Source organism: Chiloscyllium plagiosum, unplaced genomic scaffold (genome assembly GCF_037043375.1).
Source record: "Chiloscyllium plagiosum isolate Xiang-an unplaced genomic scaffold, Cpla_swu_hap1 HiC_scaffold_31, whole genome shotgun sequence".
NCBI lineage: Eukaryota > Metazoa > Chordata > Chondrichthyes > Orectolobiformes > Hemiscylliidae > Chiloscyllium > Chiloscyllium plagiosum.
Genome location: NW_028270169.1, coordinates 54093277 through 54118674, shown reverse-complemented (window position 1 = coordinate 54118674; position 25398 = coordinate 54093277). Strand labels below are relative to the sequence as shown.

The 25398-nt window shown below is 45.0% G+C and overlaps 1 protein-coding gene across 1 annotated transcript in view; it reads left to right on the top strand.

The window, feature by feature from the left end:
- LOC122564162 (sphingosine-1-phosphate transporter SPNS2-like) overlaps nt 1-25398 on the top strand; it is a 97678-nt gene that overhangs the window by 14013 nt on the left and 58267 nt on the right. The window contains exon 2 of the mRNA XM_043718809.2: nt 3595-3660. Within this exon, the coding sequence (XP_043574744.1) occupies nt 3595-3660 (66 nt within the window). The remainder of the gene's footprint in view (nt 1-3594; nt 3661-25398) is intronic.

Below are 25398 nucleotides of genomic sequence, written 5' to 3'. Positions count from 1 at the left end.
ACATTAGTGAACCAGATGGGTCTTTCCTAACAATTGACAATGGTTACCATTTGGCTAGCTTTGAATTCCAGGTCTTTACTGAGGTCATATTTCACCATCTGTAATGGTGGGGACTAATCTGGATTAGTATCACTAATATACCCCATTGCCACAGGAGTATGCATCCACATAGTTTAAACCAAACATTGCACATATTTGTGGGCTTTGTCTGTCAGAGTCCAGCCAGTGGTCTCCCATAGGACCTGTGTTGGTGTCTCGTGATTCACCACATTTATTAATGTCTTCCACATTGAAATTGAAAGGCGCACGCACAACTTTACAGCATTGTAAGCAGCTTGAGTAGAAGCATAAAGTTGTGAAGAAGTATTTGTAGAGATGGAAATGTGTTGCTGGAAAAGCGCAGCAGGTCAGGCAGCATCTAGGGAACAGGAGAATCGACGTTTCGGGCATTAGCCCTTCTTCAGGAATGAGGAAAGTTGGTCCAGCAGGCTAAGATAAAAGATAGGGAGGAGGGACTTGGGGGAGGGGCGTCGGAAATGTGATAGGTGGAAAAAGGTCAAGGTGAGGGTGATAGGTCAGACTGGGGTGGGGGCGGAGAGGTCGGGAAGAAGATTGCAGGTTAGGAAGGCGGTGCTGAATTTGATGGATTTGACTGAGACAGGCTGCAATCTTCTTCCCGACCTCTCCGCCCCCACCCCAGTCTGACCTATCACCCTCACCTTGACCTCTTTCCACCTATCACATTTCCGACGCCCCTCCCCCAAGTCCCTCCCCCCTATCTTTTATCTTAGCCTGCTGGACCAACTTTCCTCATTCCTGAAGAAGGGCTAATGCCCGAAACGTCGATTCTCCTGTTCCCTAGATGCTGCCTGACCTGCTGCGCTTTTCCAGCAACACATTTCCATCTCTGATCTCCAGCATCTGCAGACCTCACTTTCTCCTCAAAGAAGTATTTGTAGGTTAAATCAATGGGAAAACCAGTGGCAAATATATTGTAATGTATAGATACATGTGAGGCCATCCATTTCGGATCTAACAAGGATAGACCTGGGTCCATTCTGAACCACAGAAGTGTTACAGCACATTAACCCTTCAAATAGTGATCCAAAGGTTGAAACCGAGTTGTAAAGAGACTTGGGATCCAGGTACACAGATCATTACAGTGTCATGAATTGGCTGACGAAAAGTAATGGAGACAGACAGCATGGAACAGACCCTTTACTGCCCATGCCGACCAGATCTCCAAAACAGAACTATTCCCATTTGTTTGCGGTTCGCATATATCCCTCTAAACTTTTCCTATTCAAGTCAAAAAGCCACATGGAATTCTGGCCTTTATGCCTAGAGGACTAGAACACAGTGGAGGAAACGTTGGGCTGTAACTTTACAACGACACTTGGAGATTGTTCTGGACACCACATGGTGGTAAGGATAGTGGACACAGTGTAGATTTAACAGAATGGACCACTGTGAAATTCCAAAGGGACATCACAATTATGGGTTGTATTCCCAGGAAGTCTTCAAGATGTTTCCACTAAGTGGTGAGTCTGGAGATTTGAGGAACTGTCTAAAGATTAGAGCCAGACCTGTCAGGAGTGAAATTAAAGAGCACTCCTTTGTCCAAAGAGTATTAGAGATAGCAAATGATGATTGCAAGGCCGTTGTCAGTTTCTGAAAAAGAGTTACAATGGAATCGAAACGTTAACTATGTTTCTCTCTCCACAGATTCTGCCAGACCTGCTGAGTTTCTCCAGCATTCTCTGTTTAGATTTCAGATTTCAGTTTTGCTCTTTATTCAAACTGAAGTCATATATTGGTAGATTTTTGTTAAACAGTATTCTTAAGGGATATGGGATTGGGGATGTGGAGTTAGATTGCAAATCAGCCAGGATTTCATTGAACAGCAGAAGGGGCTCAAGGGTCTAAACATTAGCCTCCTGGTCCAATGTGTTAAGGCATTCTTGTTGTGCTGTTTGGAAGGAGCTGCAAAACCTTAGCACAAAAAAGAAGGAATGGTGAAATTTAGTTCCAAATTGGGATGGTGCATGAGTTCAAGGAGAACTTGGAGGTGTTGATATTCCCGTGTTTTGCCTGAGTTGTCTTGCTCCCAGGCAGGGGGAGATATTGACTAAAATGCATTGGTGAGTTGCTCCAGGGCCACTTGTGAACAGCACACAGTGCTGTTTCTTAATCTGAGACTGTGTCAGCTTAGAGGAACCTAGGGGAGCTGAAAATTAAACTTAAAAATTGCTCAAGATGGTGAAGCTATAGCTACTTTGCAAGTTGGAGGAGAATGTTTTGAAGGAAAACATTACAAAATGCTAAGCAGAAAATTCAGATTCTTTAAAGAAATCCATTGATTCCATTGTTCCCTTACAAAGTAATTGCTAGCCATTTATAATTGATAAAATATATTAATTATGCATTTGCTCTGTCAGGATTCCTTTTATTAATTCTCCACCTCTTGACGGTTCAATACTGTTTCTGAAGTTTGTGCAGGAGCTGTGGTCATGCCAAATACAATTTGTTTGCATTCTGACTAACATTTACAATTAAAGCCAACTGACAGGGCTGGACAGAGATGTTATACCCTTCCGTCCTACTGATCCATGCCAGATATCCTAAATTAACTTAGCCCCATTTGCCAGCATTTGGCCCATATCCCTCTAAATCCTTCCTATTCATAGCCCTATCCCGATACCTTTTAAATGTTGTAATTCCATCACTTCCTCTGGCAGCTCATTCCATTCACACACCATCCTCGGCTTGGAAAAGCTGCCCCATAGGTCCCTTTTAAATCTTTCCCCTCTCACCTTAAACCTATGCCCTCTGGTTTTGGACTCCCCCACCCTGGGACAAAGACCTGGGATATTCATTCTATCCACCCCACTAATGGGACAAGATCATTGTCTGATACAGTGGAAAAAGTGAGGTCTGCAGATGCTGGAGATCAGAGCTGAAAATGTGTTGCTGGAAAAGCGCAGCAGGTCAGGCAGCATCCAGGGAACAGGAGAATCGACGTTTCGGGCATAAGCCCATTTATTATCATTCCTGAAGAAGGGCTTATGCCCGAAACGTCGATTCTCCTGTTCCCTGGATGTTGCCTGACCTGCTGCGCTGATACAGTGGAAAGTCAGTCATTGAAATCTACCTGATGAGTGAGAATATTTTGCAGTGGATTCACGAGCAAGCACTACACTTCCCATTGTTCAAACAACTCAGCGTTGCTTGCTGCACTCAAAGCTGAGGAGGTGAAACATGTTGACTCTCAGCACAGCAATTGTCAGTGATTGCTGGTGGGACTGTGCCAACTCTAGACCTGAACGGCAGCTCAGCTCCAATGATTAATCACAGACGCAGCCCCTTTTTTGAACCACAGCCACTTCATCCTTGAGTATGATCGAAATCCTTGATCTCTTCATAACGAGCAAAACCCTTTTGTACCAGTGAGTCAATCAACTGTGACTGTGTATTCTTCCAAAGCCTGAATTTATTATCATTAATGATTCAGAGAAATGAGTTAGATGTATTAATCGGTTTCTATTACTTATCTTCTCTGTCTTTGATCTAATTCCCACTCTTAATTCTCCTCAGGTGTACTGGCGGACATTCAGAGACACTTTGGGGTCAGCGACAGTAAATCCGGATTGTTGCCTACAGGTTAGTGACCAGCCGCTAACCTTTAGTTTTGACAACATCAGGGTAACACCTACAGAGTTCTGGCCTTGGCTATCCAATTGCCCAGCAGTGAGTAGCTGAGCCCTGTGATCGATAAGCACTTTACGATACACTGAAACCAACTGTTTATAAACAGGGACCGGACTTCCTTATGAGTAACATTGTGGAAGTGGAAACTGTAGTGCCAGGAGATCAGATGTTTGATCTAGCAGGGTGACAGCTGTTTGATAGGGGGTTCTGTCACTAGGTTGCGGATCTCATGATGGTGACAGCTAACACCATCTTAAAGAGTGTGTTGTACTGCAGAATTTTCTCTCTGAGCTCTCTCAATTCCTACTCATTATTTGGAGGAACATCATACTCTAGATAGCTTCCTCTTACATTTCACAACTTGGACTCCTGGACTCAACACCTTTCCCCGACTCCATCTCCTTCTCCTTCCCCATCTCCGTCTAAGTCTCCTTCCCCTTCTCCATCTCAGTCTCCGTCTCTTTCCCTGTCTCCTTCTCTCTCTCTGTCACCTTTCCTTTCTCTGTCTCCTCCTTCTCTCTCTCTGTCTTCTTCACCTTATCTGCCTTCACCTCTGTCTCTCTCCACTTCTCTGTCTCCATAGCTTTCCCCTTCCCCCTTTCCTTTTGCCTTCACTACCTCCTTCCTCATCTCTGTCTTCATCTACACCTCCTCTTCCGTCTCCTTCTTCCCCTTCTCTGTCTCCTCTCCATCACCTGCCCTTCCTCCTACCTATTTGCAGCTTCCTTTCCCCCCCCACTCCCGAAGTTTCGCTCCCATGTACCACTCCCCCATCCCTGATTTTTGGATTGTGTGGATAATGCGAGACATTCCCAGAATCAACATTCATTTAAAAAGGAAAAATCAACATTCCAATCAGGCAGAGTGGGAGAAATTCGAATTCTAATGAAAAGATAATATTATCTTATCTACGGGGAGCAGCGCTAAGATCATTTCCCTGGATGTTATCAGATTGAAAGTAGGTTTGCAGTGAAAGGTTTAGAACAGACCTGCTCCTTTCTGTTCTTTGAAAGAAAAGGAGAGAATTAGCCCTTTATGCTAAATAGCAGCTGCAGTGCACATCTAAATCATTTTAATGCAAATGTCCATGCACTGGGACTTAGCATCACCAGCTCAGTGTCTGTGTGAAAGAATTATAGAGGAGGAAGTGAAAGGCAGGGACAGTGATTTTGTAATGTGGAAACTGGACTTTAATACAGACATGGGGCGGGGAAGCAAAAGTTAACAATTGTGTTTTGACCCTGGAATTTAGAGAAATGGATTCCAATTTCTCAGATACTGGAATACTGACAGACTCCCCAGACACTGCAGGTAGCTCTTCAGAGAAAAATCTGCCCCGTTCCCCCTCATACCCAAGTTTCCAACGTGGTATCAATTCAGGCTGGGCATGATTTGTGTTTCCTATCTCAAACTATCAGCTGTGGAGGGGTGAGCAGGAGAGGATGGAGGTCAAATGTGTGCACAATTTGGGATGGAAGGATTTTCTTCAACAGGGGAAGGCTGTGGTGATCACATCTTCTATCAATGTACCTGCAAAGCACTGTCACGGTTGAACAACATTTCAGTTTTTGCTTGGAAACAAAAAATGCCTCAAATTAAGAAACAAACTTGTGGAATTCTATTACTGTTTGGGTAAGATTGAGGGTACAGCATTGTCAGCCACTTGATGATGTGTTCTTTCAGATTCAGAGTATATAACCTGCTAGTTTCTTAAATCATTTCCAAACAGCTTCCCCCTCTGCTTGAAAAAGAATGTATTCAGAAAAGGTGATTAATACCCAGTAAGCAGTGCTCCGAATCTTTACAAGCACTGTGAGTTTGGAACTGCCCATTATATGCCTGCATAACAAACTAGGAGAAAGTGAGGACTGCAGATGCTGGAGATCAGAGTCGACAAATGTTGTGCTGGAAAAGCAAAGCCGGTCAGGCAGCATCCAAGGAGCAGAGAGTCAACGTTTCAAATATAGGCTCTTCATGGGGAATTCCTGATTAAGAGCTTTTGCTTAAAACATTGAGTCTTCTGCTCCTCAGATACTGCCTGATTAGCTGTGCTTTTCCAGCACCACACTTTTCCACTCTGCATAACAAACTAATCAGGTTCAAAAGCTTGTAATGGAAACCTAAATTTACCACAGGCCAATCCTATTCGCACAGAGTGCACGCGGGGCAGCCATGTTGGATTGGCACAATGAAGCTTGATTATAAGTTGATTATAATGGAGGGGTTGTAAAATTTGATTATAATGGAGGGGTTGAAAAATTGCTAAATTCCTGATTTCTTATTGAAGCACTTTTGAATGGATTGATAGAGACAAATGTAGCCTTGATACAGCCGTAGGGAGAAGGAATTGGGAATGGGGAGTTCCAAACTACCTTCCTGCAGGGTGTGGTTAAGGGAGAGAATGCTGCAATGTTTATTTAAGCTGAAAGTTAACCACTAACAGCAGGAGTTCTTTGTTTCTGGCCTCATGTTAGCTTCATAGAGAAAGGAGGACCTCTGGCACAATTCTGAGCTCAAAGCTCTGGGTTTAAGTCTTAGGATGGCACGGTGCCTCAGTAGTTATCACAGCCAACTCACAGCACCAGGGATCCAGGTTCAATTCCAGCCTCGGGCGACTGACTGTGTGGTGTTTGCACATTCTCCCAGTGTCTGCGTGGGTTTCCTCCGAGTGCTTCAGTTTCCTCTCACAGTCCAAAGATATACAGGTCAGGTGGATTGGCCATGCTAAATTGTCCATAGTGTGCAGGCTAGGTGGGTTACAGAGCTACAGTGAGTCTGGGTGGGATGCTCTTCAGAGCATCGGTGTGGACTTGATGGGCCGAATAGTTCCCACACTGTAGGGATTCTATGAAGTGCCACTCCAGCACTTGGCAACCATTCATAATGTGGCAAAACAGGTAGATTATTGCTCAGTAAATCACTCTCACATTTGCCTATGGCAGGCAGTGGAAGATTCCTGGTCAGCCATGAGAGGAGAAAAGATTGGATCCTCCACTATTATTATGTATAGCTCCAGCTACGATATGCATGTTCTGCAGCTACATGGACATCTTGGGGAGGAGTGCTCACTTGCCCTGCCAGTGTAGATAGTTCGTGGCCAACAGAACGGGGTTCGAAGCTGGGCTGGTGTCTTGCTCTGCTGGTGGTGGAGGTCACAGCACTGTGGGTCAGACCTGCTTTTGGGGAAGAGGACTCGGGGTAAGGAAAAGGGGTAAGGTTGTGGTTGGGTTGTGTTGGATGTGTTGACAAGAATAAGCTCAGAGTGGGAGGAGGCATAGGGAGTGAGTAGGAACACAACATGCCCAGCCCTGGCATGCTAATCACAGTCTACCTGAGTCAAGAGAGGCCAAACCATAATCTCACTGGGAGGGGGAGGAGGGACATCTCCCCCGATTAATGCTCGAAGCGGCCATTCCGTGAAAGTGAAGCACAGCTGGTGAGTAATACCCTGTATTAGGGCAGTCACTTCACCAAAGCTAAGTTGGCCATGTTTTCATCATAGATCATAGAATCCCTAGTGTGGAAACAGGCCATTTGGCCCAACAAGTCCACACTGACCCTTTGAAGAGTATCCCAACCAGACACATTCCCCTACCCGATTACTTTACATTTCCCCTGACTAATGCACCTAACCAACACATCCCTTAACATGATGGGCAATTTAGCATGGTCAATTCACCTGACTTGCACAGCTTTGGATTGTGGGAGGAAATCCATGCCGACACGGGGAGAATGTGCAAACTCTACATAAGACAGTCGCCCGAGGTTGGGTCCCTGGCACTGTGAGGCATTAGTACAAACCACTGAACCACTGTGACACGTTCCCTGGATGGATTGAGCTGAGGACTGATGGATGTGACAGTCTGGTTTTTGAATTTGGCTCCAGATGGGAGACTTGGGGGTATGGATGAGATGAACCAAAGGGGTCTGTTTCTGTGTTGTATGACTCTATATATTCAGTGTGACAGCATGAGTAATTTCGCCGAATACAGTGGCTTTGCTTCTGAGGTTCTGTCCTGGCAGCTAACTGAATGATTGCAAACTGGACGGAACTTTTGACAGCAGCTGTCTGAAACCCCCTGCCAGTGTTTTATATACGAATACATCGGTTTGAATTTTAAATAAAAGCTCATGCATGCAGCCGCAACCACACTGCTGTTTAGCTGGTGAGTAGTTCAGAGACTGAACGATACATCTGTTTGTAGAATTGCTGATCAGATCCTTTGCAGACTCCCACTGGATTTGCAACTCAATTTGGTGTTGGGGGAGCATTTCATTTTACACATAATCGCTGATTGAACATTGCACTGCAGCGGCTGGTCAGCGCAGTTGCTGCTTCAGTCTATGCACTAATTCCAATCCAGTACAAGAGGTTTTGTTTTATTCAGCCCTGCAATGCGCTGGGGTTGATCACTGCCGGTGAGTGTGGGGAAGATAGGTCCACTCATCGTGGGTTTTTTAAAGGGCATTGGATAATTAACTGAAGGTACGTTTCTAGAGCTAAGGGACAGGGTCTAAAAATTAACGTCAAAGTGTTTGGAAGAGATGTGAGGAAGCAATTCTACGCACAAAGGGGTTTGGAACTCTCCTCCACATACAGCAGTGGATGCTGGATGCTGTTGTTAATCTTAGCTCTGAGATTGGTAAATGTTTGTTCAGCAAAGGTATTAAGCGATATTGTCCAAAGGTAGGTATGTGGAGTTCAGCCACAGATCAGCCAGGATCTCACTGAATGATGGAACAGGCTCGAGGGGCAGAATGGCCAACATCCTGTACCGAAGTGACTTGTGTGGGGTCTGGAACTGGCTGTGCAGCTCTGACAGAGGGCCTGTACAAACACCATGGGATGAATAGCCTCTTCCTGTGCTGTCACCATTATATGCTCCAATTCTGCAATTGCCCCCATGGGTCATGTAAGGTCACCAATGGAGGCCGCAGCAGGAACTGGATCGACCAATCAGGAAAGATGTGGGCGTTGTGATATGAGCAAGTTGGTCAAAGACAACATGACTCTGCTCACCTCCATAAAGAGGGTTTTGGAAAATCCTGAAGTCATGACAGGCACCGTACAACAACAACTTGCCTTGATATGGCATCTTTGAACATTGTGAATGATTCTCAGCTTTCTACCTTGTAATCTGACAAAAGCCACCTGTAATTTTGGTTCTGAAGTGTCGACTCTGCTTTCTGATGCTACCAGACCTGCTGAGTTTCTCCAGCAATCTCTGATGGTGTTGTTAAATTTTGGTTGTTCTCCACTAGTTGGTTTAATGAGGGAGCACTTGGGGATGGGGGGGTGCGGAGGGGGCTGAGATTTTGACCTGGATGGATTTCCTGCCCATAATCAAACCAACTCCAGCTGGAGATGCAAATTGTGCAAGTCTCCACCATGGACCAACATCAGCTTTGAGTCCCTGTAGCTGGGTTGGAGCTCTCCTCCTGTAGCCTTTCAATAGGTTTTCATGCCTCATAACGTGCTAATGTCGAAAGCATGATGGGAACTTGGTTTGGCTTTATCGGTGCAAAAGGTTAATGTTGTATTGTTTTGATGATATTTATCTCTGGTTTAGACAACAACCATAAGGGTAACATGGTGAGAAAATGGGAGAGGGTGTGAAACTTGCCCCATTATGGAAATAAGCTGCAGTATTGGCTTAATGTTTAGTGAGCTCCCAGTTTCTGTGATTCAGTCAATCCCTTTCTATTGTAGTACTGTAGCTTTTTTATTGAGCCAAATTATACTCTACACAGAGGTGTGAGTGTAGTTCAGGGCTGTGACAATCCATTTATCAGGCATATATGTAAGGCACATGTCTATCTCTCTCCTTACTCTCACAGTGGAAGTCGAGATTATTGCTGATTCACCCTTGTCCATCTTCTGCGGTGATGTGCAGGCAGATTTACAGTGAAATGAGGCTCTTTCCTTTCCCCTCTCCCCCTCTCCCTCACCTCTCTCTGTCTCGCGTTCTCTCTCTCTCTCTCTCTTTCTCTCTCTCTCTCTCTGTCTTACACTCACTCAAAAGCACATGCAGACAAGACAGATACTGAGATGACAGCTTCATGAGACAGCAGCTTCAATTGGCACTGTGGGCACAGCCCTACAATGCCCTGGCATCATGCAATGTAGGCAGAATTTGTGGCTCATCCCTAATTGCCCTTGAACAGAGTGTCCAAGGCAGTTAAAGGTCAACCACGTTGCTGTCCACCAGAATTTGGATGCTGGTAATTAAAAATCCAATTGATTGTACTCATTACTCAAGAAATATGTCGCTAAATATACCGACTTGCACTCATCAGGATATATTGCAAAAATGCCAAACTTCAAACAATCGCAACAATTTATGCGAGGGGAGAAATGGGTCTTTTTTCCATGGCAGCCAGCAATCAGCACCCTTTTTTTCCCATCATTAACATATTGTTCTGAACACTCGCCATTTGGCCTTCTTTTGTCTGTTCAAGGTGAGAAGCTGTAACAACATTGTATTACCCTGCAACTTGCTGCACTTGGCTTGCGTTCAGCATTTTAACCGCCTCCAACGTCTCTGCACCCTTTCCCCTTTCAACTTGAGTATTTGCTGCATTTAGTTCAAAGTCAATTTGGGATAGAAAACAGGAGCAGGAGTAGACCATTCGGCCTTTGAACCTGCTCCCCATTCAATACAATCATGGCTGTTTCAGTACCCTGTTCCCAATTTGTCCCCATATCCTTTGATCCCTTAATCCTGAAGAACTATATTTAACTGGGGTGGCACAGTGGCTCAGTGGTTGGCACCATTGCCTCACAGCGCTGGGGACCTGGGTTCGATTCCAGCCTTGGGTGACTGTCTGTGTGGAGTTTGCACATTCTCCCTGTGTCTGCGTGGGTTTCCTCCGGGTGCTCCGGTTTCCTCCCACAGTCCAAAGAAGTGCAGATTAGGTGAATTGTCCATGCTAAATTGCCCATAGTGTTCGAGGATGTATAGGTTAGGTGCATTAGTTAGGGGAATGGGTCTGGGTGGTTTGCTCTTCGGAGGGTTGTGTGGACTTGTTGGGCCAAATGGCCAGTTTCCACACTGTAGGGATTCTATGATTCTAACTCCTTTTGAAAATATTTAATGTTCTGGCCTAAATCACTCACTTTCAGCAATTAACATCCATTAGCTTCATGATTGTTCCAGATAGTAGGTGGAAATGATATTTTCTGGGATGGGTTAGAGAAATGTCACAAAGCAGCCACATGAAATGAGAAAGAAAGGGACCCTTTTTCCATGAATTTTCACAATAATATTAGTGTTCAGTGAGATCTTTCTTTGAGCTAGTTTGTACAAACTCTCAGAATGACCTTGACAAAATTTTGCGTAAAATGTTTCTAATTAAACTAAAAACCACAGGAATACAGAGACAAACGTGGCAGGAAAGTCAATTAAAAATAAATCGGAAATAGAAACTGTTGACAGCAAGGCAAGTGTTAGGTTGCAGTGATGGGTGTTAGGGGGCCTGAGCAGAGTCAATGTTTGGAGCCCAGCTCCTCAAATGGCTATGGATTACTGCAGATTGAGATTGAATATAAATTGATCAGCTCAAAGCATGAAGATGTGTAGAGACAGAGCAAGCAGCTTCTAGATTGATACAACTGACAGGTAAACAATAAATGGACTTTAATAATGAACTACTGAAAGGATGTAGCACAGAGGCATACAGTGGATTGAACCAGGATTAGGAAACCTGGAGCAGGGGCTGGAAGAAATCTCATACCTTTTAATATATGGACAGTGGAACAAATAGACTGTGTAACATTAATCATAATCAATGGGATATTGATTGTGATCAGTGGATATCGGTTCTGATTGGTGTGATATTGATCATGATCAGTGGGATATTGATTCTAATTCCTCTGACATTGATCCTAATCAGTGGGGAAATTAATTCTGATGAACATGGTCTGGGGAGAAACAATGTTATCTACCCTTCTGTATGTGTCCGAGACCTGGACAATGGTACAGCCGACATCTCAAATCCCTCAACGCCAAGCACAAACTGTGGAAGCAGCTTGTGAAATCCAGAGCATCCCACCCACCTCAATTCCCACCCGCCTCGCCAGTGGCAAGGTGACTGGATCCAGCTTTGCGCTGTTCAGTCAGCTCAGGATGCACAGCTTCAGAATGGAAAGGTATTATCCTCAGTCTGCTTAAGAAGGAGAGGAAGAAGGACTCTGGTCAGAAGCCAGTCACGATCTGTGGGGTATTGAGTAGGTTGGTGAGACACCCGTTTGTTGTAATGAGAGACAGAGCTCTCAGCTATAGATACTCAGAAAGCCAATTACAGATGGGGCTTCTGTACGTCACCTATTTCCTGCTGATTGTTTTGTCTTGTGCTAATGAGGGTGTGTTCCTTTGTCCCAAGAAGCAGGAACTGGCTGGAAAATTGGGAATGGGATATTTCCAATGCAGTAATTGGAGGGAAGGGGAGGGTTAGTGGAAAGAGCTTGTTTCACTTCCTTGTTGGAACAGTCTGTTATTATCTGCAGATTTTAAACACTCAAAGCGTTTTTCCTTGTGTTTGGTGGACAAATTTTCAGCAATCCTCCCCCACCTTCTGTACAATGATTGTTGTGGTTAGCTGCTGCTGTATCCCTCAGTCAGCCCTGACTCCATCACTGTAATGAGTCAGCCATTAAAAAAAAAGATGTGTATCTCTCTGGCACCTCTCCCTGCTGTAAGATGTCTCAATGCAGCCAGCTAAGCATTCTCAAAGTCGTGTTGGGATACAGCAAGTAGATTCATGTGCAGTAAGATCCCATAAGCAGGAGCAAGTGAAACGTTCTAGTGAGCGTTAATATTTTGGCAAGGCTGCAATAGTGTCATTAGGAGTCTATACTTTCAGCTGGGATGGTGTCTGGAACTGGGGACCCGAAGCACACAAATGAGCCCGAGTTCAAGCTTTCATCCAAAATGCATCTGGGGAAAGGGTATGGGGGTGGGGTGGGTAAATGTGTCAGATTTGGACAATTTGTGGGGAAGGCGAGGGGGTAATTGCCAGGAAGAATTGGTCGAGTTGAACTGTCTGTCCCCGACTTTGATGTCGAAGCCAGGCCATTAGCCGTCTGCCATTTCCCTCCCACATCGTCCCCCCAACCCCACCTCACCCCCAACCCCACCTCACCCCAACACCAGCTGATGGCCCATTTCTTTTATCTGACCTTCATCCCCCAGTGCACTTGCTTGCTGTCTCTCAAAACTAGGATGCTCTACACTTTAAAAGCAACAATACAAACGCAAGTTCTCCTCTAAGTCATTGAGCCTTACAGCACGGAAACAGACCCTTTGGTCCAACCAGTCCGTACTGTACACAATCCCAAAATAAACCAGTCCCACCTGCCTGCACCTGGCTCATATCCCTCCAACCTTTCCTATTCATGTACCTATCCAAATCTCTTTTAAACATTGTAATTGTACCCACATCCACCACTTCCTCAGGAAGTTCATTCCACACGCAAACCACACACTGTGTAAAACATTTGCCCCTCATGTTTTTTTTAAATCTCTCGCCTCTCACCTTAAAAGTGTGCCTGCTAGTCTTGAAATCCCTCTACCAAAAACAAATTTTGGAACTTCTGCTGTTGTCCAAAATCAAGAAATTTGAACATTGTCTTTTTCTATCTCCCCCACATGGAAGATTGTCACAGTGTGTCCCCATGTTGCACATTCTCTGGATTCGCTCCGTAGCGCTCTACGATCTGAACTTTGGTGTGAGGTATGCTGGAGATTTCATCACATTATCTCATTTACCCCCCAGACGTGATTATTAAAATCCTGACTTCTCTCTCGTATTCCGTACCTTCTGTAAGGTCACTCTGAAGTCTGCTTCGCATGTGTTAACTAGCAGCAAATCCTATTCCCCCATCTCACCCTGTTCTCGCTAACTATTATCAGTTCCCAGTCAAGCAGTCTTCAGTTTAAAATGTTCACCCTTGTTTAAAACCCTTCCATCACCTCGCCCCATCCTATCTCCCCCAATCTGACAGCGCTGTGAAATATCTGTGCTCCTCTAATCCTAGTCTCCTGTGCTTTGTCAGTTTTGACCAGTCCATTATTGTTGGCCCAGGCTTCAGTCTTCCTGGCTCCAGCCTCTGAAACACCCCCTGTATATCTCTGCACTCCCTTTAAGACACCCCTCAGAGCTTACATCTTTGACCAAGCCTTTGCTCACCTGACCCACAATGCCTTTGTGGTAGTTCAGTGTCAGACTTTAAAACAATACGCCAATGGAACAGAGCCACACTATTCAGCCCATCATGTCTGCCATTCAATGAAATCATAGTTGATCCGATAATTCTCATCTCTGCTTTCCTTCCTTTTCCCTATAGCCCTTGATCACCTTACTGATTAAAAAATATCTTTCTAAAACTCACTATTTTGTTTTATCACCACAGAATATAAGCTCTTACGGTGTGGAAGCAGGCCATTCAGCCCATACCAACGCTCTGAACAGTATCCCATCCTGTCAGTTTGCATCTCCCATGCATAACACACCAAGCCTGCACCTCGCAGGCAATTTAAGATGGCCAATCCACCTAACCAGCACATCTTTGTGACTGTGGGAATACCCCAGATGGAAACCACACAGACACGGGGAGAATGTGCAAACATCAAACAGAGATTTGCCTGCTGGTTGAATTGAACCCAGGTCCCTGACACTATGAGGCCACCATGCTGCCCTCCAGTGAAATACCTTGCGATATGTCACCTTGGGACACTGTGCACTGGTGAAACACCTTGTGACATTTCAGTCCTTTAAAGGTGCTATGTCATGTAAGTTGTTGATCGCCCACCTCCACATTTGCCTTGCTTAGTCAAACCTGCCCCTTGCTCATTTCTGAAACTGAAACAATTGAAGTCACAGTTTGTATTAGATCCAGCATGAATTTACTCACCACTGTTCGTCTTTAATTCCAGTGATGTCTGGGGCAGTGCTGGAGCATCAGCAACAGTACTCCATTTCCCCCACGTGGAATGACGCTGGGCTGATGTTAGCTCAGTCCTGCCAGAAATCTGCCCTTTGGAGCAGTATCTGGACCCTTCCACCAGGCAAACACACGGTCAGAAACAGACAAACCATCAGTAAAGAAAGACATAAGTGCATTTGAAGTGGCTTCTTGGGATGCTGCACTCTGAAGTCACTTTTGGAAGGAGTTCAAATGTATCTCTGCCAAATTTCTAAATCTCTCGACCAACAATCTGAAACCAGACTGTCTGGTTGCTGTTTGTGGGGATGTTGCTGTGTGCAAATGGAGTTATTATGGAAAATACAATGTTGCCACTGGCAATAGCGAGGGCTATGAGCTGACCAAGTGGGGATTCGGGAAACGGGGATTCAGGTGGAGTGTGGGCAGAACAAAGGCTGTATCCAAGGGGCAGGGGATTGGGCTGAGGAGGGGTTGGGCGTGCAGGCGAGGAAGATCGGGGGGTCAGGAGCTTGGGAATGGGGAGGCCCTTTCCAGGGCGGCACGGTGGCTCAGTGGTGAGCATTGCTGCCTCACAGCACCAGGGTCCCAGGTTCGATTCCAGCCTCCAGTGACTGTCTGTGTGGAGTTTGCACATTCTCCCTGTGTCTGCGTGGGTTTCCTCCGGGTGCTCCGATTTCCTCCCACAGTCCAAACATGTGCAGGTTAGGTGAATTGGCCATGCTAAATTGCTCATTAGGTGCATTAGTCAGAAGGAAATGGGTCTGGGTGGGTTACGCTTCGGAGGGTCAGTGTGGACTTGTTGGACCGAAGGGCCTATTTCCACACTGTAGGGAATCTAATCTAGTCACTGCCTTGCCTGGGACAGTGCAAACTGTGAGTCACACCTAATAAGGGTGATGACACCTTAGCAGCGCTTCATTGGCTGTGAGGCATTTGTGAGGTCACGAAAGGTGCTACATATATGCAAATTTTACTCCCAGTGAATGAGTGGTAATGCTTGCCACCCCTCCCCACCCCAGCCCAGGGAATGCAGGAGATGCTTTGTCAGAGAGTTTATAGCTCACACCATAAAGCGTAGGTCCAGGACTTTGAATATCTGCCAACTTTACACTTAACGTAATTATCTGTTACACCGAAATTAAGGAGGCTGATGAAGTTCAGCTCCAACCAAGGCATCAGTCTCTGCTTCAGATGTCAGGTTTGGGTTTTTGTTTTGATAGTAGGTGAAGTGCTGTTGGATCTTATGTTTGTGGTTTTGAGTCCTGTCCCAGAGACTGGAGAATAGAATGTAGACCTGTCAGTGTGGTACACTGCTGATTGACAGGCTGCCTTTCAGATGAGCCGTTAAAATGAGAGACTGTGGCAATACTCAGAGAAAATGCAGGAGGTTATCCCAGGTGAAAATGTATGCTTTTGGAATAATATCACAAGATTATCTGCGTCATTTTTGCACGGCTATTTATGGGAGCTTGCTGTGTGCAAATTGGCTGTAGTGGCTAACGTTTCAAACCTACTCATTGACCTGTGAGGTCTGAGGTCACGGAAGGCGCTATAAAAATTCCCAAGCTCATGCCAGGAAAGGGAAAGTTTGGGAAAGGAAGGAGAGTGCCATATAGGTTAATGTGGGCACTGCCCAGAGATCATTACAGATCATCACATCTTGTTTCCTAGCTTCCCAACATGGAAGCTTGTTGGGGCAAATGTGGCTCATGATTTCCCCAGTCCCCTGCCCACCTCCGAGACATCCAGACCACTGTGGGGCGCAGTTGCATGGAGGTTGGACATTTCTGCCGGAAGAGGTAGGAAAAGGCCTCCTCTTTTTTGTTTGTTGACATGTCAAGTGATGCCCGGGAAGATTGAGGGGCATGTTGTCCACCTGACTGGAGGATGGGTTTGTTTTGGCGAAAGGAGGCCTGAGGAAAAAAAAATTGAAAAATATCTACAGGAACCCGCTGTGTCCTAAGAACAATGCTATGAGAGAAATTATGGGACATTGACACCCATGGTTCTGTCGTTATCTGTGAACACTTCTGCTAGTTACTTATAAATGTATTGGAGATAATGGCGATGGGAAGTTTGACAGCAAAGAATCATCCAATCAGATGAGTAAGAGCCATTTTTATTTTGCAAATGACTGTGAGAATTACTGCGAGAATGGACATTTTAGATCGCTAGTGATGTGAGGGGTGGAGGTCACACATGATGGACACACCCAGATAGAGTTGGCAACCTAATGCTGGGGTGAATTGATAAACAGAAAAAAAAACACATTGAATCCAAGATTCAATGGAACTCCAATGTGCAGACTCATCCCACCCCAAACCTGACCCACATCGAGTCTGTTCCAGGAGATCTGATTATCCCCAGGTTTCTTACCACGTAGGCCTAAGCTAGATTTGTATCCTAACGGTCATTAAAATTCTTTCATAATGAAACTCTGTCTCTTGGATGAGAGCGTGAGGGATAAGATTTGAATGTTTCTGTAGCTGAAACAACCCAATCAGTGCGTGAGAGGATTATTTACCAATTGTTTTGTTAAAGAAAGTGCTCCCCTCGCTGTTGGTGGCAGAGACCCACCATAGTGTCAAGGGCTGGAGGTTTAATCCCAGTTTGGGCTTGGGCAGTTATTCCCAATGGAGGGGCATGGGGCCAACAGCTGAGCTTCTAAACTTTACCCCCAGCCATGAGGAGGATTAACCCCAGGTTCTTACTGTTGATGCCATCTTAGACTATGATTGGCTGGATTTGACATTCAGAGGGCAGCACTGAATCTATCCATGGATGCCCTTGTAACCCAGGTAAGCCCATGAGGATTGGCATTTGGTGAAGTATGAGCAGTTTATTCTCATGTTGACTCCTCACCTCAAATCAATTCGGTCTTTGGATGCAATGCATTCCTTATTTGAGCATCACCATTCTATCATGCCTCCAGTTGGCACCTTGATAGGATCTTTAGATTATAAAGTGCCCTGGTGCACCATCCACCTCTGCAAGTACTAACTACCCACAATGCCTCTTCATGACCATATACCATATACCCACAATGCTTCTCCATGACAATGTACCAACTACCCACAATGCTGGACAGAACTTCATGAGCTCCAGAACCTGCAGATTCTGGTCCCTGTCTGTACACCAACAACAACTTACAATGGTCTAGGACCTTTAAAACTGGAAAACATGCCAAAGCACCTCACAGGATCATAACCAGTCAAAACAAAATTGACCCTGAGCCCAAAGAAGCGGACATTATGTAGGATGACTAAGCACTTGGTCAAGGAGATGGGTCTTTAGATGAAAGCAAGTTCGAGAGAGCGAGAGGTTTAGGGAACAAATTCCAGAATTTGGGACTGACGTGGCTGAAGGCATGGTTGTTAATGATGGAGGAATGGAAATAGCAGACATGCAAGAGGCCACGGTTGGGAGATTTCTGAGTTTTTTGAAGCTAAATAAGGCCAGAGACAGGGAGGGAAGTCTTTGCTGGGACTGAACACTCGATAAGAACTTTGCAGTGTCTGCATCACTAGTGCTTTTTGTGGGAAAATCACTTAATCCAGACCCTTTGGCAACACCGGGGAGATCCACCAATCATTCTAGACTTGCAGAAGACCCCAGTGAATTGATAGTGGACTTTGGCTCTCAACAACAGGCCTGAAGAAGGGCCTGTGCCCGAAACGTCGAATCTCCTGTTCCCTGGATGCTGCCTGACCTGCTGTGCTGTTCCAGCAATAAAGTTTCAACTTTGATCTCCAGCATCTGCAGACCTCACTTTCTTCTCAACAACTCAATGAAAGCATGGAGAGGCATTGTGGGTAATTGGTATATTGTTAAGGAGAGGCATTGTGGGTATATGGTATATGGTCATGGAGAGGCATTGTGGGTAGTTAGTATATGGAACAGGGACTGACTGTCATAGCGAGGAAATGACACTCGTACCTTTTATATTTTCACTTGAGATGACAGGCAATACTGATACTAATCAGGTGCTCAGCGGCTGTGCTGAATCCCCTTTTTGTAAAAATAGTATTGTTGTTGGCATCTTTCCAGGCAAGCTGGTGTCAGTCGATTGAGGATGTGTATGTCAGTGTTACGCAGTCTAAGGGTCAGTTATTTTAAGAATTCAAGCTACCCATTCTATGACACCCAATTTGATTGCTGCAAACGAAATGATCTGAGATGAGTGAAGTGAAAGAGGATAAAGGGGCATAGGAGCTTGGGCGAGCCAATAAAATTAGGCTCTATTTGCTGAGGTGAAGGGTAAGCACCTATGTAGATTTGAATGGTCTGCCTGTCGATATCTTGCAGTACCAATGCTGAGAAGGAATGAAGCCGAGTTAATGCAGATAGTCAAGCACTATTAGAGTGCAGTCTATTAAATTCGATAACTGAAAGATATAACTGTTGAGCTGAACACTGATGATTAGATTTCTAAACAGCTTGATTAGTTTCATTTGTTTACTTTCTGCCTTTCTCCCACTCTATACAGAATTGAGATACCCACATTTCAACCCAAGCCCCTCATTCTGCTGTAAATACCAGAGGTGATGAAATCAGTATACACAATGTACCTCTTACAGTAAAACTTATCTAAAGACATGTGCGGGTAACTCAGAACCACTTGTTGTAATGTGTATGTGTGAGTGGCTTTGTCTATATGAGAATGAGTGAATATATGTTTTTGTTTAGTCACTCTTGAGATGTTAGCATCACTGGCGAGGGCAACCTTTATTGCCCAGAGGGCAGTTAAGAACCAAACACATCACTGGCAGGCTGGAGTCACATATAGACCAGGTCGGGTGAAGATGGCAGATTTCCTTCCCTCAAACACCATAAGGAATAGGAACTGGAGTAGGCCATTCAGCCCTTCAAGCCTGCTCTGCTGCTCAGCAGAACTGACATCCCTTCTATCCACTTTACTACCCTTTCCCCCATAACCCTCAAATCTCCGACTGATCAAGAATCTATCTGCAACTACGTTGAATTTTAGTTCTGAGGGAAGGTCATTGGACTCAAAATGTTAACTCTGATTTCTCTTCACGAATGCTGCGAGACCTGCTGAGCTTTTCCAACAACTTCTGTTTGTGTTTCTGATTTCCATCATCCGCAGTTCTCTCAGTTTTTATTAAGAATCTATCCATCTTATCTTTAAATAGATACATAAGACTCTGCCTCCACAGCTCTCTGTGGCAAGGAGTTCCAAAGACACTCTGAGAGATGAAATTTCTCTTCAATTCAGTCTTAAATTAGCACCCTTTTATTCAGAGACTATACCCCTCTGGTCTTAGTCTCTCCCATGAGGAGGAACTTGCTCTCAGCATTTACCCCGTCAAGTCCCTTACAAATCGTAAATGTTTCACTGAGATCAGCTCTCATTCTTATAAACTGCAGTGAGTAGGATCCCAACCAGGGCGGCATGGTGGCTCAATGGTTAGCACTGCTTCCTCACAGTGCCAGGGTCCTGGGTTCGATTCCCGCCTGTCTGTGTGGAGTTTGCCCATTCTCCCTGTGTCTGTGTAGGTTTCCTCTGGGTGTTTCCTCCCACAATCCAAAAGATGTGCAGATCAGGTGAATTGGCCATGCTAAATTGCCCACAGCGTTAGGTGCGTTAGTCAGGGGTAAATATAGGGTGGGGGAATGGGTTTGGGTGGGTTTCTCTTCGGAGGGGTGGTGTGGACTTGTTTGGCCAAAAGGCCTGTTTCCACACTGTAGAGAATCTAATTCTTTGCTCATAAGACAATCCTTTCATACCAGGGAACATCCGAGGGCCTTCTCTCAACCACCTCCGATTAAACTATGTCTAAAACTGTTCACAGTGCTCCAGATATAGTCTCACCAGCACCTTGTATAGTTGCAGTAAGCCTTCCCTACTCCCATATTCCAATTCTGTTGAAATAAAGGCCAATATTTCATTAGCCTTCCTGATTACAATGCATTGAAGCAAATGCATTTTTACAACAATAGTGGGGCTAGTTTTGTTTTAATTTCAGACTTTATTCACCTGGTTGCTACTAATCTGTGGAATAATGTTCCAGATTGCCTTTCTCTGCAGAAAGCCTGAGGGAGCTGGCTGTGTCCTTGCTGGCAGTATTGGAAGGGTCCAGCCTGACACTGGAGTCAGGCCTGGCTGAACCGAGATGACCCTGTTCTGCTTGGCCCTGCTCCTGTCACTAGTAGCAATGGCTGTGGCCTGTAGACACCGTGAGCACCATGAGTTACAGCAGCAGCACTGAGTGAGGGCATGGGGGTGGGTTGGGGAGGAGGAAACGGAAGGAAGAGTGCAAGGGAGGAGGGGGGTGTGGTCAGAAGGAAGAGTGCAAGGTCAGACATCAAGAGTAAGGCTTTGGAAAGAGTCTCAATACCTCCCCAGGCCGGGAAAAGTGAGTGGCCTGCTAATATTGACTCCCAGGTGATGTGGGCAACCTGTGGGAACCATTAAATCATTTGGACCACGATGGCGAGGGTTGTTGCCATGGTAACTGTGTGTATGTTTGGGAGGGGGGAAAGTGAGGGAAAAGCGTCAGTATTGAAAGGAGAGGGGGAAACCAGTGAAGCCTTGAGTTGAGGGTGGAGAAGAAGAGGGGGAATAAAGGAGGAAAATGGGAAAAAATTGAACAATGTGAGCCCATGAGACAAAGGAGCAGACGTAGGCCATTCGGCCCATGGCTGATCGCATGATCATCAGCTCCACTTTCCTGCCTTTCCCCCCTTTTCTTTTACCGATTAGAAATCTGTCCATCTCAGCCTGGACGGTACTTATTGACCCAGCCTCAACAGGCCTCTGCGGTAAAGAATTCCACAGATTCACTTCCCTCTGAAAAAAGAAATGCCTCCACATCGTGTATCTTCAGTGTGCGGTCTCAGAGTGTAGTGGTGGGATGGTGTACAGAGGGCAAAAGAGGAAGTGATACTCAAGGGGCTCTGCTGTGGGTGCCTAATGTCAGGTGGTTTGCCTTTCCTTTACAATTTGAAAAGGGAAGACTTGTGAAGTGTGAAAATGCACAAGATTAACCAGAATGCATCTGTTTTAATGCAAAGGTTGAGCACTCTCTATGGGATCTTCCGACTGCATTTCAACCCTTTGACTCCGCTGTGCCTCTAACACTGAGGTCACCCCCCTCAGCGAGTTACACATGTGGGTTTTCACCCACCCATTCCATTGAAAAACTGGATAGAGTTGAATGATCATCTTTCTCAAACAGGATTGGAGTTGCTGGATTTTGGACTTGAGTCAGTTTAGTTTAAGAAATTGGTTTGTCATCAGTAGGTTAGTATATTTCTGCATCTTTGATGACACTGGCAGGCTAGCACTCATTTACACCAGGGTCTAGTGTAGGGTGACAAAGAGTATACAGTGTTGTAGTTTGGGAAATGGTGGTATAATGGTAATGTTAAACTAGACCAGTATTCCAGAGGCCCAGACTAATGATTTGGGTTCAAATCCCGCCATTGCATCTGTTGGAGTTCAAATTCATAAAAAAATAGGAATTGAAGTCTAGTCTTAGTAATTACAGCCTGAAATTATCTTTTTCTATGTTTAAAAACCCATCTGGTTCATTAACATCCTTTAGGAAAGGAAATCTGCTCCTCCTTGTCTGGTCTGGCCTACATGTGACTCCAGACCCACAGCAATGTGTGGTTGACTCTTACCTGCCCCCTGGCATGGCCCGAGAAAGATCCTAAGTTCAAAGGCAATTCAGGAATGGTAACAAATGCGGATTTCAACAGCGATAGCCACATCCCATGAAGGAATTAAAAGCAGATATGAGTAGACTTGGTAAAGATTCTCAGAGGATAGAAGTGAATTACTTTCATTGCTGAAGCAATCTGATGACTTTTGTGGGCATCTTTCTGGGTGAGATTTATTGAATTCAGTTTCACAAGTTACAAAGACCTTGTAGTTTGTTGCTAGTAACTCCTTGCCAGTAACACAAAACTACCCCATCTGTGAAGGATAATTACAAACTGACTTTTCTAAATCAGTACAGATCAGAAACTGTACTTTGATGCAATCCCTCAAAGGTGTTGGTGTTTGTAATGCAAACCTTGATGAGTGACCTCTCTTCACCTCCCACCTTTGCTGCTCTGTGCAGATTGTTCCCAGCTAGAGGCTGGTGAATAAGATGGAAACCAACGTTGTTTTTTTTCTCTACCTTTGGTCCTGAGAGAAAGCAGATGAATTCTTAATAGACATCTTTAAAAGGTTGTGAAAGCTGTGGATTCATCTAAGCCGGTCTTTCAGCTCCACTATTAGCTCTTTGAAACAGTATTACTTATTCAGTTGTATTTATTCAATTCCCTTTCAAAAGTTCCAACTGAGTCTGCTTCCAACACCTTCAGGTAGAACATTCCAGAACAGAACTTAGTGCCTGTCAAAAACTCTCCTCATCCTGTGGTTGGATATTTTTCCCAAGTATCTTCAATGGCAAGCCTACCTGTTGGTGGTTAAAGCTTACACTCCACCCCGATTCCTTGTGGCAGATGCTCTGTCAAAGCCCCTCAGCATTTTGAGCTCCCCACCTAATTCCTCCTTTAGTAATGTGTTCTCTGTTGTTAGAGGGAACAATCCTAGTTTCTCCATGTTACTCTGCTACTGTTCAGCCACACCTCCTCTGATCTCGAGTTAGAGTTAATGACAGTCAGCTCATGACTTTAAAAAAAAAAATCAAAGGTGGCACGAGTCTGAATTAGCTGAAGATGCTCGCTTGTGCATTATCCTGGCATTGACGATGAATTGGAATGAGAGAGTTGGTGGAAGTTGTTTGATGCACCGAAAGAAAAAGGCCAATGGTTTTGAAGGTTCCTCGCTGGCTCAGGGGCAGAGTGAAGTGAGAGTAGGCCTGAGCTGGAAGGACTCTGTTGGGCTGACATTTCCCGAATTGAGTGGATACAACGGGCCCACTTGGCAACTGCAGCTTTTTAACAGATTTAACTGGGGGCTCGAATTGTGAAATCATTAAAGGTCTGTCACTTTCTGAAGGCCAGAAGTGATTTCCTTGTCCAGCAGTGTTCCCTGGAATACTCTGTAAAGTAGTGAGGATGCTGCCCAGTAGTGAGCTGGTGTCTGGGCATTTGCACATGCCCAATGGCGGAGGGAATGACTTGACAAATGTCAGAAACCTGAATATTGGCAGAAACAAAGCAATCTCCCACTGCAAAAGGTTTCCAATAAAGTCAGATTTCCACTACAGTTAGCCATGTTGTCACTGATCTTGTTCAACTGATCTGAAGGGAATTAAAACAATTGTGGCCAATGGGCACATTCTTCATTAGTTACCAAGCAAAATGGTGTGGGTTTTACTCCACCAGGACACTTTTACCTGATGGAGTCATGTTTATTGTATCTCCTGTAAGATAAGGAACTGTATTGTAATATTGAAGAATCTAACAGACATTTTTTAGTATATGCACTATATGCATTTCCCAGGTACAGAAAGTTTGGGTTAATAAGTGTGCTGCTTACCAGTAGAGTGCTATGCTTCAGGTGAATCACAGAATCCCTAAGGTGGAAGGAGGCCATTTGACTCATTTCATCCACTGCTGTGCTTTTCCAACACCACTCTAATCTAGAATCTGGTTTCTAGCATTTGCAATCCTTGTTTTTACCTCATTTCATCCACAGTGGTCCACACCATCGCAGTAATTCTGCATTTCTCATGGCTAATCTATCTAGCTTGCATACCCATTGGACACGAAAGGATAATTTAGTACAGCCAAACCAGCTGCATGCACATCTTTGGACTGTGGGAGGAAACCGGAGCACACCCACGCAGAGAACGTGCAAACTCCACACAGACAGTCGCCTAAGGCTGGAATTGAACCTGGGTCCCTAGTGCTGTGAGGTAGCAGTGCTAACTACAGAGCCACTGTGCCTCCAGTGATCTGGCAGAGGATGAGATTGTTATGTCCTTGGGTCACATGCTATGATACAGTGTTGACATGAGGAGCATGTCTCTTAAAGGTGCAATGTCACACAACACAAACTACTTCTAGTAATGAATCTATCCAGTACGTTAACACTAGATGTTTATCTTCATTCACTTTAGCTTGTGAATAGAGGAACTACTGCCCTGTGAGACGCAAGGGCTGATGTTAGTCTCTCTTTAGTTTGACTTGGCAAGCAATAGTACCTGCAAACTATTTCCATAGCAACTGAAAAGAAATGTGCCGGGCGAAATTTGAAAACTCTTCTTCATCTCATGAGCTTTGGAGACTTCTCCTGGAAGGTGACTGATAGGGACTGACAATGTTTAGCATGAAAATTAATCAGTTTTGGTTATGGAATCCAGGGATATAGAATACAGATGGGAGGTACAGAGCAGCTATGATCTCAATCCGGTGTAGTAAGCTGAAGATGGTTGAATGGCCTCCTCCAATTCATCTGCCAAATAATGTCCCACAGGATTCTGTTGTGGAGAAGACCATTTCATTGCAATGACATGAGGGTTTGAGTTTCCTGGGCGAATCTACCTCAAGACAACAGGCAGACTCAGTACTGGGCTATAGGCTGGTCAGTAATCTAGACCATGTTCAATCAGACTGAGCTTATTAAGGATCACATCAATGATGGTGTCAGGCCGAGAACAATCTGAAGAGGGACTAGCCAGGAATTTGCCCTCCCAGTCCATAAAGGCCCATTTTTACAATGTTGGGCATGATGTAAGGGGCTGACAAGGACCTAAACTCCCATTGGGAACAAGAAGAGGACAGTGAGATCACCTTCTACCTGGGAACGACTGAGATGGTTT